This window comes from Triplophysa rosa, linkage group LG6 (assembly GCF_024868665.1).
Source record: "Triplophysa rosa linkage group LG6, Trosa_1v2, whole genome shotgun sequence".
Taxonomy (NCBI): domain Eukaryota; kingdom Metazoa; phylum Chordata; class Actinopteri; order Cypriniformes; family Nemacheilidae; genus Triplophysa; species Triplophysa rosa.
Window position 1 is genome coordinate 2722688 of NC_079895.1, and position 14825 is coordinate 2737512.

At 39.8% G+C, this 14825-nt stretch overlaps 1 protein-coding gene across 4 annotated transcripts in view; it reads right to left on the bottom strand.

The window, feature by feature from the left end:
* The window catches only part of tanc1b (tetratricopeptide repeat, ankyrin repeat and coiled-coil containing 1b), a 100211-nt gene that overhangs the window by 21697 nt on the left and 63689 nt on the right, over positions 1 to 14825 (bottom strand). For all 4 annotated transcript variants that reach the window (XM_057335723.1, XM_057335722.1, XM_057335724.1 and 1 more), the window contains 6 exons: positions 12898 to 13017; positions 11460 to 11741; positions 10361 to 10512; positions 6309 to 6540; positions 4611 to 4777; positions 2085 to 2692 (listed from right to left, as the gene is read on the bottom strand). In XM_057335723.1, the coding sequence (XP_057191706.1) occupies positions 2085 to 2692; positions 4611 to 4777; positions 6309 to 6540; positions 10361 to 10512; positions 11460 to 11741; positions 12898 to 13017 (1561 nt within the window). The remainder of the gene's footprint in view (positions 1 to 2084; positions 2693 to 4610; positions 4778 to 6308; positions 6541 to 10360; positions 10513 to 11459; positions 11742 to 12897; positions 13018 to 14825) is intronic.

The window sequence follows — 14825 nt, forward strand, 5'->3', positions numbered from 1 at the left end:
CTGTAAGGGTTCAAAAACACATTTTCAATCGATGGGATCAAATGGGGCTCATGTGAAGCAAATCTCTGACTATAAGCGGTGCATAGTATAGTATTTGATGCAAAGTTGTGAAAGCGTGGCTGTATTGGGTCTGCAGGAGAAGTGTGGAATAGACCGTCTCAGTGTTTCTCTCCTCCTCCTGCTGGTGGTAATTAACCGAGAGCTTCATTAAAAGGCCACGCATGAATGCTGCTGGCTTTGATCAGCTCTACATCTCTTCCACATTAAACAAATTTGGTCTCCGCCGCTTGGTCCCTTTATTCTGTTCTCCCTCTTTCAGCGGTGAAATAAGGCCGAATTGAGGGGACCTTTTTAAAAGTCCCTCTGTTTCTGAGCCAACTTTTGGGGCTTGACTCGAAGTTCAGTGCAGCTCATTAGCATGTGAAGAATACCGCATACAATGGTGCTGTCTGAAGACTCAATGAACTCTGCTGGGAAGTCTAGTTTACTTTCCAAAGACGGGCCATATGGAGGGTCTTGCCGGTCATTTTTAGGTGCGTTCGATGCTGCACAGATGAATCGGCGTACGATATAAAAAGCACATTAAACAGCTTGCTTTCGAAACGCATTCGGTATTTTGATGTCATACCCCTATTGGTGTGCGCAGATCCAACACTCCGCTTATCTCTCTCTAACATACAGTATTAAAGGTCCAGTGTGTAATTTTTTGGAGGATCTATTGACAGAAATGGAATATAATATCCATAACTATGTCTTCAGAGGTGTATAAAGACCTTACATAATGAAACGTTATGGTTTTATTATCTTAGAATGAGCTATTTCTATCTACTTACACCGCGGGTCCCCTTACATGGAAGTCACCATGTTGTTTCTACAGTAGCCCTAAATGGACAAACTGCTCCACAGAGCGCGTTTCATAAATATGTTGCCTCCTTCGGCAAAGAAGAGAAAACGTGACGACATCTTAGTCCTGTGTCAGCCACCTTAGTGCTTCGAAAGGGAGGTTTGGAGTGAGCCGTTGGTTGCAATTCGCAACCTCACCACTAGATGCCGCTAAAGTTCACATACTGGACCTTTAAAGCTGGTTTTAAAAAAAATCCACTGAAAAGACACACCCGTCACTTTAACCAGGACCGAGCCACCATGTTCCCATGATTGATAATGTACTTGATAGAATTACATTAGAGAATTACAACTAGAGAACTAGAACTGGTTGTTTTACAGGAACTTTAAATAATCACAGTCTTCCATCATTTCAACATCACAACATTCAATTTGCAAAATGTCAAAACAGACATCGCTCACGCACGTACGTATGTAGAGACACACAATCAGTTTTTTGTCAACTCATTTCTTCTTAACACCATTACCTGCGTCTCGAAAGCAGAACAAAAGCCAGACTCAACGAAAACTTTAGCCAAATATCACTGCTGTATGAATATAAAATATGCCCTAAAAACAACAAAAGCTTTAATTTGGTATTAAGGTTGCTTTAGCCTCTATTAAAATAACACTGCAATGCACAGAGCTCATGAGAAATCTCATTTATTTAGAGTCACCCAGCGGTGCTAACAGCTCCATCACATTAATAGCCTGGATTATTCCAATTTTAATTTATTTATTGAGTACATATTAAAACAATAATGTGACTACACTGTTGTACAGTATAATAAATGAATGGCACGCAAGTTCCTGACATAATTTTCACATAAACAAACAAATCATATCCTTAGACATGTCTGATCGAATGTTAATGTAAAAAAAAAAAATGTTTTATACGTGCAGTTGCATTTAAATGTATTACATTTTTTTAGGACAAAATAATCCAGTCAAGCTATCTCATTATACGTTAATGATGTCATCTCAAACCAGTGTGACTTTTTTCTGCGGAACACAAAAGAAGATATTTTGAAGAATGGTGATAACCAAACAACACTGTCCCCTATTGACTTCCATTTCTCAAAATATCTTCTTTTGTGTTCCAAGAAAGAGTCGTATACAGGTTTGAATGAGGGTGAATAAATGATGACAGAATTTTTTTTGGGGGGGTTCTACAGACATCCTATTATTAATCCTAAACTCACCTGGGATCGCAGAGGAACTCCGAGCTTTCTCCGTCCGCCCTCCACACCAGCCACTCTCTGAAGGAAGGGTGACAAAACATGCGCGTTTTATCCCTCCTTTTAATCAGGAAACACGAGAGCGTCTCCATCATCTGCTGGAAGTCCTCCCACACCTGCTCCCCTCTCACGCTGCCGGCATTCACCGCCTGGAACAACTGCTCATCCGTCATCGGGTGAAGAGACGCCAGCGCCACGTTCAGAATGGGCATGGTGCGCTCAAACGCAGAGTTGCTCATGAACTTCATGTTACATTGAAGCAGGTAGAGCTCGGACAGAGAGACGGGCACCACCTTGTAGCTCGCGCTCTTAACGACCAGATGACCCTTCTCGAAGAGGTCAAGGGTCAGTTTGAGGTACAGGTAGGAGCCCTGGCTGCGGGAGATGAGGTGAGAGCTGACCTTGCCCACGATGATGGGGTCGGCTTTACCATTGAGCGAGATGTTGTTGAGAATGTTCTGGCTGCTGTTGATGCGGTGTTGGATGTAGGCGTTGAGGTCGGCGCTGATCTCCGGGTTATCAGGGAATTCATCCAGACTGATTTTGGGGAAGTTTAACAGACCGGTGATGTCCTGTGAAGACAAAACCAGTGTTTCTTTGAATCGTGTGACACAACACAGAACTTTCTTTTGAAAATGTGATTGGGGGAATCTTTAAACTAAATTTATTCACCACTTATCCAAATATTTACATTTTTGCTTTGAAATGCTCTTATTTTTTGAGACAAATCGTCATTTTAAACGGCTACATTCAACTTGTAATATGAAGGAAAAAAACACAAGCAAGCATGCATTTTAAAGGTTGTGTTTAATGTTTTAAGAAAATCTTAGTAAGTTAGTAAGCTAGATTTATTTCCATTATCACCACTTCAATGAATTGAAAAACAAAATTTAATTTAATTCACTGATGAAAATTATTTTTTAATCAAATTAAAATTAAATAACAACCAGACTTTTACCGTAATTTGCTTGCATTAAATGTTATGAATCTGCTTGGTTACAACAACATTTCTCTTTGCATGGAAAGAAAAACATCTTTGTGGCCAATTCAGACAAGATTCAAAGCAAAAAGCTGAAATATACTGAGATATAATGAGTTTCAGCTACTGTACAGTATATCACCCAGCTCTCCCTAGATCACACACCAGATGCGTTCCTGCCTGTAGTGACGGCTCGAGTTCATAAGTACAAACAACACAATCTCGTCTGACACATATCAAACAGTAGAACAGTAGCTTTACCTTTCAAACTGTCAAAACTCAGCCAACATTAAACCTCTTTCTCTCTCTCTCTCCCTTTTCCTCTTTACCTCCTACTGTCTGGATGACTGTCTAGCTGTCAGAGTCTCGTTGGCCGGGTCACTGTTGCTTAATAAAGCTACAAGATTTTCTTACTTAAAGTGACAACATGAGGAGCAGGTTTTAGTGAAACTGTGAAAGCTTTAGTAACCCTGATCTGAGATCAGAATAAAGGGATATCGCAGGAATCAGGGTGAAACCTTTTCTTTTAGGAGCAGGAGGTGTAATCTCCTAAAAAAACATGTCTAGTTCACATTCACTCCAAAAGAATAAGAAGAGTACAACATTATATGTGTCCCTGGACACCAAAACCAGTCTTAAGGTTCCATTTTTCGAAATTGAGATTTTAACATCATCTGAAAGCTGAATAAATAAGCTTTCCGTTGAATTTTTTTTGGCAAAACTGCCTTTGAAGTTGTATGATGAAGTCCTTAGCATAGCATATTACTAACAAAAATAAAGTTTGGATATATTTACGGTAGGAAATTTACAAAATATCTTCATGGAACATGATCTTTACTTAATATCCTACTGATTTTTGGCATAAAAGAAAAATCGATCATTTTGACCCATACAATGTATTTTGGGCTATTACTAAAAATGTAAAAAAAAAGGGGGGGGCCATTCACATTTCACGTCTTTTGTGAGCGCAAGTTCGTTATTTTAAATGTAGACACGCGGCAGGCGCGCGTAAATAGGGAGCGACACGGCACATTTTTCTATGCGCGTCGGCGCCGCATCGAGATGGAAATAGAGAGTGCCGCATGCACACCGCGGGTCATTTGACTAGAGAAAGCAGGGCAGTTTTAGACGCGAAATGTGAATCGCCCCTAAGACTGGTTTCGTGGTCAAGGGTCACATTTTGGAAACAAATGAAAATTAAGCCTTATAGGACCATTGCAGAGGTTTGTGACATATTCCCATTAAAATTAAGCCAATTTTGGTCCATGTTTTCTTTACCATAATGCAAATAAATCTCATTCACATCATTTTTTACATTTCTTTCATCTTCAAAAGTGAATCTCAATGGTACTTTATAACAGTATTTTTACTTTATTTGTAACGTGACATAAGAAATATAACCTGGACATGTTCTTTAATAATCGTCACCATAAACACAGAAGAAATGCCGAAATGATATGATTGAATGATTTCTAGAACATTGTGTGCGGAGATAAACGGTATAAACTCACCAGAAGACTGGATCTCACTGTGACGACCAGCTTCAACCAATCGGGGAACCTGCAGATGATCTTGGTAATAAAGGAGGCGATAGTGTCACCATAATCTGGTTTGTGAAACTCCGCCTCATTCAGCCCGTCGACCAAGATTATGTAATCTTCCTCAGGAATCTTCCTCTCTGAGTTAAAACAGACATTACACTTACATTTATGCAGTTGGCAGAGGCTTTTATTCATGAGACATGAGTAAATGATAAAAATTTTCAATTTTGGGTAAATGATTCCTTCGAACTCTTCAGCTATGCCACATATTAGTTTTCCTCAACCAAACCGTCCCCCACTTTAATTATTCATTACACGCAGAGCTCAGAGAGACTTTCTAGAGCAGAGAAGTCATAGCGGAATAACACAGAAACATATTTATTCACCGAGCACAAGATTTACACCACTACTGTTTGAGATGCTCTAAGAACACAAACCAGCCCTTATTCAGAATCTTAAAGGGATAGTTCACACAAAAATGAAAATTCTGTCATAATTTACTTACCTTCTTATAATTTCAAACCTGTATAAATGTCTTTGTTCTACAGATCTCATCCCCCATTTACTGCCAGTATTTATTTTCCCTACTATGGCAGTAAATAGGGGATGAGACATGTTTGGTTTCTGACATTCTTCCAAATATCTTCCTTTGCGTTCAGCAGAACAAAGACATGTATACAGGTTTGGAACAACCTGACCGTTTCATTAAATAGTGTGACAGAGTCACACAGGGCATGCCCATAACACTCCAAAAAATCATTATCTTTGGAACAAAATACACCATTTTGATTCTAAATGTAGAATGTGAGATAAAACTTGTTTTGAGGGAATTTTGCGTTTCTTGGTCTCACCCTCATGACAAATTGTTCTTTTCTTTGTTTTAAGCGTAGGTCTTAAACGCATCTCCTGATATGACAGCACTTTTATGCGGTTGTCCCTAAGATTTACTTGAAATGAATCTCATTTTGTGGATCTTCAGACGTTTTTTACAGCAAAAGCAAGATAAAGATAGTGATTAGTAAAATGGCTTTTTTTGCAGTGTGAGCTGATTTTCCTCCTGTGCCATATTGATCTCGAGTGTCTTGCGTCTCTGTAACACAGAGTTTGTTATGTGTGTCTGAAACACAGACCTGTACCATAAAATATTGATTGAGCTGAGAAAAAGAGCAGACCTCCACGTACAACAGATCATGCTGACCTTGAGATCTCAACCCCACTGACGCTGTAGGATAAATCCGTAGAGGCTTAGACAAAAAAAACAAAGCTCAATAACACGTGAGCAATTCCATTCTAAATAGTATACAAATTTAGAATTAGCATGTCCCATATAATAGTGTGTTGAAATTAGTATAGAGTATTGAATTATATTATTTATACAAGGAGTTGTATTTTGATGTGTTGATTCACTCGATTCATACAATCAGAACATTAGACAGAACATGTTCACATCAGAAAATCAAGACACACGAGATCAGGACTTAAGAGACGATGCCAAAACATGCTTCACTTTCCTTTAGGAAATTAAATGGCATTCTCAACCCATTGCCTCCCCAATCTGATGCGCACGACGTACATAGCGGACACCAGAACACAACACCTAACCTTATTACTAGAAAATGTGTATTTGGGTTAGAAGAACTTGGGATTTCATGTTTGTTGTGACTGTACCTTTGCGCAGGTTGATGAGCGGCTGGAGGATGCCCCGGCGGAAGGCAGCCGTTGGGTCTTGGACGCAGGAGCGCAGACTGAGCATGCTCTGTAGATGAGGCTCTTTCAGCAGTAGTTCTCTGTACGCTGTGAGCTGATGGGCTCTACACAAGAGCGCAGCCACACTGTGAACAAACTCGGGAACCAGACACGTGTATGTGTTATCAGCCTGGCAGTAATGATACGCCACCACCTGCGGAGAGAACCAGAGACCGATTAAAAACTTCCATCTCATTTACATTTAAAGTATTCTAGTCATTTGACGGCAAAAGAGAAACCTTCAATTTAACCACATAGAGTTATTTTCCAATTCCATTCAAATGTTTCGTGCAAAAAGGAAAATACACTAAAAGTATGCAAATGGAAGAGAACGTTTTAAACGGAAAAAGAAACGTCCTTAGTACAGTAAATTCTGGTAAACATTGCACAAGCCAATTTGGCAACAGCACCCTTACAAAAATGAATCGTGGTTTAACTATAGTCACCTCACATTTACCACGGTCTCACCACAATTACAGTTTGTAGTTACACTATGGTAATGCAAAAACACGTTTGCCACACTTTTAGTATAGTAAAACCATGGTTCATTTTTAAAGTGTAAGTGGCCAACAGTTAAATAAACTATTAAAGGGATACTTCACCCAAAAATGAAAATTCTGTCATCATTTACTCACCTTCGAGTTGTTCCAAATCTGTATAAATGTCTTTGTTCTGATAAACACAAAATAAGACATTTTGAAGAATGTAGGACAGCAAACAGTTCTGGGGCAATTTTGACTACCATTGTTTTTTTCCTACTATGGTAGTCAATGGGCGACAAAATCTGTCTGGTTATAAGCATTCTTCCAAATATCTTTCTCCGTGTTCATCTGAACAAAGAAATGTATACAGATTTGGAACAACTCGACGGTGAGTAAATAATGACAGAATTTTCATATTTGGGTGAAGCGTCCCTTTAAACACACTGGACTTTATTTCAGGACAATATTTCATTTTGTATTATTGATAATGTTGAAGCCATTTTAAAAAGCAATGAGCCGCTGCCGGTCAGGTATTACAGTGATTAACACTAACCCTAAAAATCGAGATAAAAATCCCTGTGGTCTTGAGTGACTTTTTGCGTTACTAAAATTCATCCCTCAAAAAATCTCAAACACCCAAAAAGAAGCTCTGATTCATCTGAGAGAATTCATTAGGACCAATATGTCTGTGACGTTAAGAGATGTCCTCACACAGCAGCTCACCACAGACTCTTACGGGAGCCTCATGATTTGTCATACCACGGCAAAGAAACCCGGAAACCGTGGAACTCCCTGAGGAACTGGATTTCTGAGGGTCCTTCTTAATTTGCTGATCTATTATTGAAACCTGTGTTTGACAGATGGCCATATTTCCCATTCGGACAAGTGGGGTTAATAGGCAGGCGCGGCATTTAGCCTGAGATGAGGTCTGGGACAAGAGCATCAATCTGAAGCTCCTTCAGGAGGAGGGAACATTAACTCCCTCACGCTGAGCAAACCTCGCTGTGTTTGTTCTGAATCACACATTAAAGTGCTCCATCTCTCCAATGTTTTCTCTCAAGCCTTCGGGACTCAATGTTTAGGTGATCCTCACATATGATGCAGTGAAGAAAGGAAAGATTTCTTGGACAGATACTATTGAGAGTTACAGAAACCACTGCACTCTTGTGAAAACACATTTTTCGTGCTGATCCACTGTGATAAATGTGTTTCAGACAAACACTCCTGTCAAAGTAAACCGATCGTATAATGAAATACATGAATGCAGTGAAAGTCTAATAAAGTGCTTTGGTCTTGTTAGCAAACACTCAATTTGCAGTCGCCTGTCGCGCTTGTCGTCTCCGAGCCTCAGTGCCCACGTGGGTGCAAGTCTGCCCAACGCGACCGAATGACCACCCTGCTAACCTGTTGCCATGGTAACACGCGAGGGACTGCAGGGTTCACCCAAGCATCGTGGTTGATTTACCATTTAACTCACATTGTGTTTGACAAAGGACAGCAGATGTACAGATACACAGCAGAACCAATAATCGGCCAAACATCTCGCTTTGCTAAACTTAACGCTAAAACATAAAACATTTAAAGTACTTAAAGTTTCTTTGTAAAATTCACTTTATGCAAAAAAAGATCCTGTTGGTCTGTAGCAAACGCATGCAGTGATGAAATTGAACTGAGACACTGAACTCAAACTGAACTTCATAATGCAGAAACTCAAGACTACGTTGCTTACTGATATACATGTAACAATGTGTCCAGGGACTACAAATGAAAAATAGCTTCTGCTAATTCTGGTACATTTACAGTAATGTTTATTAATGTACAATGTCCCTGCTAACTAAATAAATACAAAAGAATAAACATAAAAATGTATACAGCATCTAAGCTTTGGGTAAAAAATAGTCCATTTTTTTAAAACTCAGCTTAACCAATGTAATTGATCAGAGTTCAGTGTACAGAGATCAGACCATCAGCTGTCTCACTGAGAGGGTGAAAGAGCAATTCTGGGTGGATGACATCTCAGTCTCAATGCACTTCTCAATGCCTCCCAAATTAACAGCGCTGGCGCTTTTCCAATCTCTCCTCTGTGAACCTCAGGGGCAGAATCAGTCATATTAAAACAGCACGGCCTGAACCACATTCTCAGATTCGCAAACCCGCTTCACACAACACAACCGCTAATAAGGAATCTAACGCTGCGTTCACACCGCAAGCCTTGATGCACAGATCCAATATTGTGACATACTACATTTTCATGCTGTCTGTCTGCATTTGCACAGGAGAAACAATGTAAATGTGGCGTAAAACACAAAGTAATACAACAACGCACAAATTCTACACACCCGTCCATCGTAAAAATAACATGTCTGTCTAAGGGAGAAATAATTTATTATACTGGAGCTCGGGTCTTCCATTAAAAACGGTGACATCACCACATATTCATCAAAGTCCATTAGCAGCATTAGAGCAAAACAACATGTGCTCTTTATACAGGACACATGAATCACCATCTGCATCAAAACAACCGGCGCATAACTGCAAAGAGGAAAATCTCCCCGAGTTATGAGCAGAAGGTCATTATGGTGGCCAGCGTGAGGTGTCAGGTGCCTTGGTAATGTTCTTTTGCTTCTTAATGCGCTTAAACTACATGAATTAGATTCGTCCGAAAGGAGGATTTTCATTTTGCGAAATGGCTCGTCCTAATGGCATTGGCGAGCAATCGATTAAATGTCACTGTCCTTAAACCTTTTGTTTTAAGAGGTTCGGTAAGCTCATAAATATACAATAAACTTGAAAATACTGCACAGAATGTGTGCGTGCGTGTAAATCAACAATAGCTCAACAACAAAAGGAACCGCAAACTATTTGATCTTAAAAATATTTGTTGATGGACACCAGTTGTCTGATTTAAATAAACTAGATTTAATGAATCCTCAACTGTGTGCCATGACGAATGGTGTACAAACAAGATGTGCTGTGTGTGGAATCTGTCCCGCCCCTCATGCACTGTGATTGGTCGGCTGAGTAAAAACATTTTTCTAGTCAACTCAGCCATATGCGTGATGGTGGAACTTTATAAAAGTGTGGTGCTTACATTGCAAACAACTGGAAAAATACTTTCTTGTTTGAAAATTGTTTGGTGGAGTTGAATGTATATGACTGGACTGCAATAAAGATGTCTCACATAAGACACTGTCAACACTGTAAATCATGTAGAGGTCACGCCCCCCGCACCTGTGCTTCAGTACACCTGTGTGGCTTATTAAAACTGTGACAGAGAAACGGATCGGACGAGCTGTCACTCAAACGGATGGAATGCTTCATAACACACGTCTTAGCACACACACAGCTTTAAAAGTCCACCATCATTTCAGCCACTGTAGCCAGACAGATCCATAATAGATAGAAGAAATAGAAGGTAAAATCCAGCCATTGTTTGCGCTCTTTCCCATTTCAGGACAATATTGGTGGCTTGTGAGTGGTTTGTGCGAGCACCTTTGCTGCCAGGCGTTTGACGGCCTCCTCACGCCGTCTCTGGAGCTCTGGCGTGCTGGGACAGCTGCTGGGCCGCAGGGTGTTTGTGGCACTAGGGGGAGGAGTGGGCTGAGGTGGCTGGCTCAGGGGCAAATCTGAACTCGGCTCTCCACCTGGACAGATCCAGAGTGTGACAGGTGAATATCAGAACAAATATCACAGGCATCCTTTCTCAGAAAAACACTGTCTGAAACCAAACGGTTTTTATGATGTTACCATAACAACATAATAGAGAGAGAAATAGAGAGAGAGAGAGAGAGAGAGAGAGAGAGAGAGAAATTATGTGTAGAATGTTGTACTGTGTGTTATTTTGTATGTGGGTCAAAGACGTTAAGATGTCCCCATCAAAATAAATGTACAAAAGTGATTTTATGTCCATAGAAAGCAAATTAAATGTAAGTAAAATGTCTACATTAAGTTTTTGGAGAATAAAATGTCAAAATTTGGTTGAAATAATGTTACATTGTCATTCAGTGGAACACAATATTTATGTACAAATTCAAACAACATGCTTATTCTGACATGTACATATTAAAATATATAAAAGAATAAGGAAGCATATTACATTTTATTGTGCTTTAAATGAGTAAAAAAATCTTATTGACAAATGGGTAAAACCTAGGATAGTGTCAAATAAAAAAATATAAGTAAAATTACAACTAATTAGCATTTGGGGTGAAAGCAATTAGTCTTTTAATAGTCATAAATTTATTTTTGTTGTAAATATGCCTGACAAGATTGTTACACTGAATGACATTTTAGTGGGCGTCTTCTGTAAATCAGGGGAAAATGTATGATATTAATTTTTTGCTCAGAAAAACAAAAATGCAATTAAATTAAACAGAAAACTTTTTGAACAACAACAATTTAAAGCAGTATTACACCATTTTTCGTCTTTGACCCATGTAACATGTCGTGTGTATAATGTGTATTGTATGTAGTGAATTGTATGTTGTATTTAGTTTGTTGCGTGTATAATGTTCTTGTATATTGTCTGTAGTTTGAGTTTTGTATGTGGTGTAGAATGTTGTATGTTGCGAAACCAAAATTCAGCACTCACATTTTGGAGAAGCACTCGGGCTGTTGGATGCGATCTGTCGCATGCGGCCGCCATGGCAACTGAGGGCCACCAGACGGGAGATGATGGCGGTTTTGCCGAAGCCCACGTTACCCACCAGGATAACCCCGGAGCTCTCGCCCGATTCCCTGGGCTTCAGGTCATCCTCGAGCTGCTGGAACAGCCAATCACGGCCCACGAACACAGAGTCAGTGGTGATGCTGGGAACTTCGAACAGTAGCGGTTTGAGCATGATGTCGGTGGGCTTGTACGGAGTGAAGCGAGCTGCAAAACACACACATCACACAGGTCTTACATACACAGAGATTGTTGCTACACTTACACAACATCTCACACTAATATTAACATGTAGAGGAAGTGTCCTCAAACACTCTCCTGAAGATGAATCATCCACTGGCTGCTGAACAGACAGCATTACTGTTTTACTGCGTTTTCTGACGAATATCTGATGGAATCAAACCTCTGATGTCGCTCATTTATTGGAACATTCAACAAGGTCAAACACACACACAAGCTCCTGCAAAAATTAGTTCTGCCCTCAGGGTAAACAAGCATTTATATAATAGAACACGACCGTATGAGACAAACAACACTTGTGTTTATCAAAGATGTCTTGCATTATTAAGGGAACATTAACGGACACATGTGCATTTCTGTTTTAAACTTTTCTTTCAGTACCGGAAGTACATTGAGAGCATTTTCTTATTCACATGCCCTGAGGTCAATAGCCATGAGAAGAGTTTCAAGAGCTTTTCTAGGTTGTCAAAGAAAGCCACGCCAAAACATTTCAGACTGTATGACAGTGATTTACCAAACAGGTCAAGAACACTTCTGCCTTATTTCACCCTGAAACCTGAAGAAAGAATTAAGAAACTACATTTAGCATGAAAAAATTGTAGGCCTATTTCGGGTCTTGTAAATACTTTCTGCATTGTGACATTGTTTTTGTGACAACAAAACTAAATTAAAATCAAATTAAATTTAAATGAATTAAATTTAAAATTTCCATTACTGTTTAGACATTTTACTTGTTTACTTTGTTATTGTACTTCATATTTTTCTCTTTTTGTAGTAGACAAATATGATAATTAAAAATAATAATTTAAAGTAAAATTCTCTTCTAAAATTAGCATTAAAAGGATGTGCAACCACGGTGTATAAATTCTTTTAATCATTTGAAAAATTGAATGAATTGTTTTTTTTCGGCACCACAGAATGTGTGAAATAAATGTGCTTACAATTCATGCAAATAATATCACAGTTGAATTTTTCACATTTTTTCAAAGCCCTTTTAGGCAAAATATAATTTTAAACGTCTAGATTTGGGGTTCAAATTTAGTTTTGGGGTTAAATATGACCCATACACAACAGAATGCAAATGAAAATACCATGTAAAAATAGGACAAAAATGTGAATGTACCTTTATCGTGTGGAGCTCTGCCGCCTGTGTTGTGCCAGGGCAGGCGAATGGACGTACGCAGGGGGGCGTTTCGCTGTTCATCAAGATAACTCAGGTCCTCCAGCTTAGTGGAGCTTGTTGCTGCACACATCAGAAAGAGAGGAGCACTGCATTATGGGTAGAATCAATACGCATTAAAATATGATTAACTTCGTTTAAGCTTATTTAATTTTGAAGCTGTTTAGTGTGGTGAAATTAGCGCTAGTAAAATGTGTATTTTTGCTTCACTAAACAGAACTGCAACAATAAAAAGCAGATTCTGCAAACATTTTTCCTGTCTACCAGTGATCGAAACATCCAGAAAATTGCACAATTCACTTATAAAACTGAACACAGATGGAAGGAAAATACATAAGAACAAAACGCCCCTTAAACTCAGGGTGCCGTTAAAGAAAACAGCCCAATGAGATTAAATGGAGAACAAATACATTTTTTGCTCAAGTCTCCTCCGTCTCAGATATTTCTCCTGAGAAAAAGAGCCAGAAATCTCACAAATGTCTCTGTCATTAGAGTTTCAGAAGAGATCTCAGCAATGTGTCAAACTCAGATTTATCAAGTCTGCAATCAAGTCAATATTATTGAAGATCGAAGATCTCAATATGAACTTTTCATCAAATTTACCCAAATCCAGATTATTTTTCCTCTACGATCTACATTCAGTTTGCACCGCCATACTCTTCATGTAGTTTAACAAATACAGTCTCGTTTGCTTCAGTTTTATTTCACCCAAACAATTGAAGAAAAACCCAGATTGAAACCTAAATGAACACTGAGAACTCTATCAAATCTCCCGAGCTAAGAAAGAGCAACCTCTGAGCAATAACATTTTCCTCTGGGTTGTTGACCTGTCTGAAGCATGTATGTTGAGAAACTCCATAACAGAAAGCACAAGATGACATCATCTGAAATGCAAATCATAAGTGGTGTCCGCGTCCATCATAACTAGAAAAAAGAATGAATGAGCAAACAGAACCAGGTCACCGAGCAAACACACACACAGTCTTAAACAACACGAACACACAGTTTGACACACTTTGAAATTGTCATGCAGGAGAACAATCAGACTTAAAGAGAAACATGATGTCCATGAATACGGCAAAAACTATATGACACCAACCAGCATAAATGTTATTCTGGGTGAGCGATTTGTAATAATGCAGCAGCGTGTAAAACTACAAAGGCAGTAAATACTGCACCAGCAACCTGTTTGCTGTAAAAACTCCAGAAGCTCTGAGACTCTCCGCTCAGCATGCGCCGGTACTCACAGACTGACGCGCAGGCACGACGCGTCCTTCAGGCAGACACGCGTGCGGCTGCGGCGAGATCTGCCTCACAAACCTCCCTCTCTCTCCTCAGGGCGTTCGGCCGTGCGCCTCCACGCTCTTTCATACCGCATTCAACTGGTGAGCACACGCTATCGGCTTCACCGCAATGCCGAGCGCATCCACAAAACCATCAGAGAAATAACAGGGCGGCTCTCCGCCGGGATAAAAGCCAACGCTCCGCAATCAGAGAGGACCGCGGACAGAGATGAAAAGGAGGATACGGAGATCTGTTCTCCTGCTGAACGGCTGACTACAGTTTGTAGAGAAAAGCCAGAGAAGAAATCATCTATGATCCTTTGGAAGAGAGAGAGAGAGAGAGAGAGCGAGAGAGAGAGCAAGAGGATCTAATAAAACAGAGCTGGAGGAGAAGAGGAGAGTTTGGGAAGAGAGAAGAAGTGAGAGTCATAAGTCACAGAATGAAAGGAGCAGGGAACAGTCATTGAGGAGATGGGTGATGGAGGGAGGTGGAATAGGTGTGGAGCGAGCGAGAGCGAGAGCGAGAGCGAGAGAGAGAGAGAGAGAGAGAGAGAGAGAGAGAGAGAGAGAGAGAGAGAGAGAGAGAGA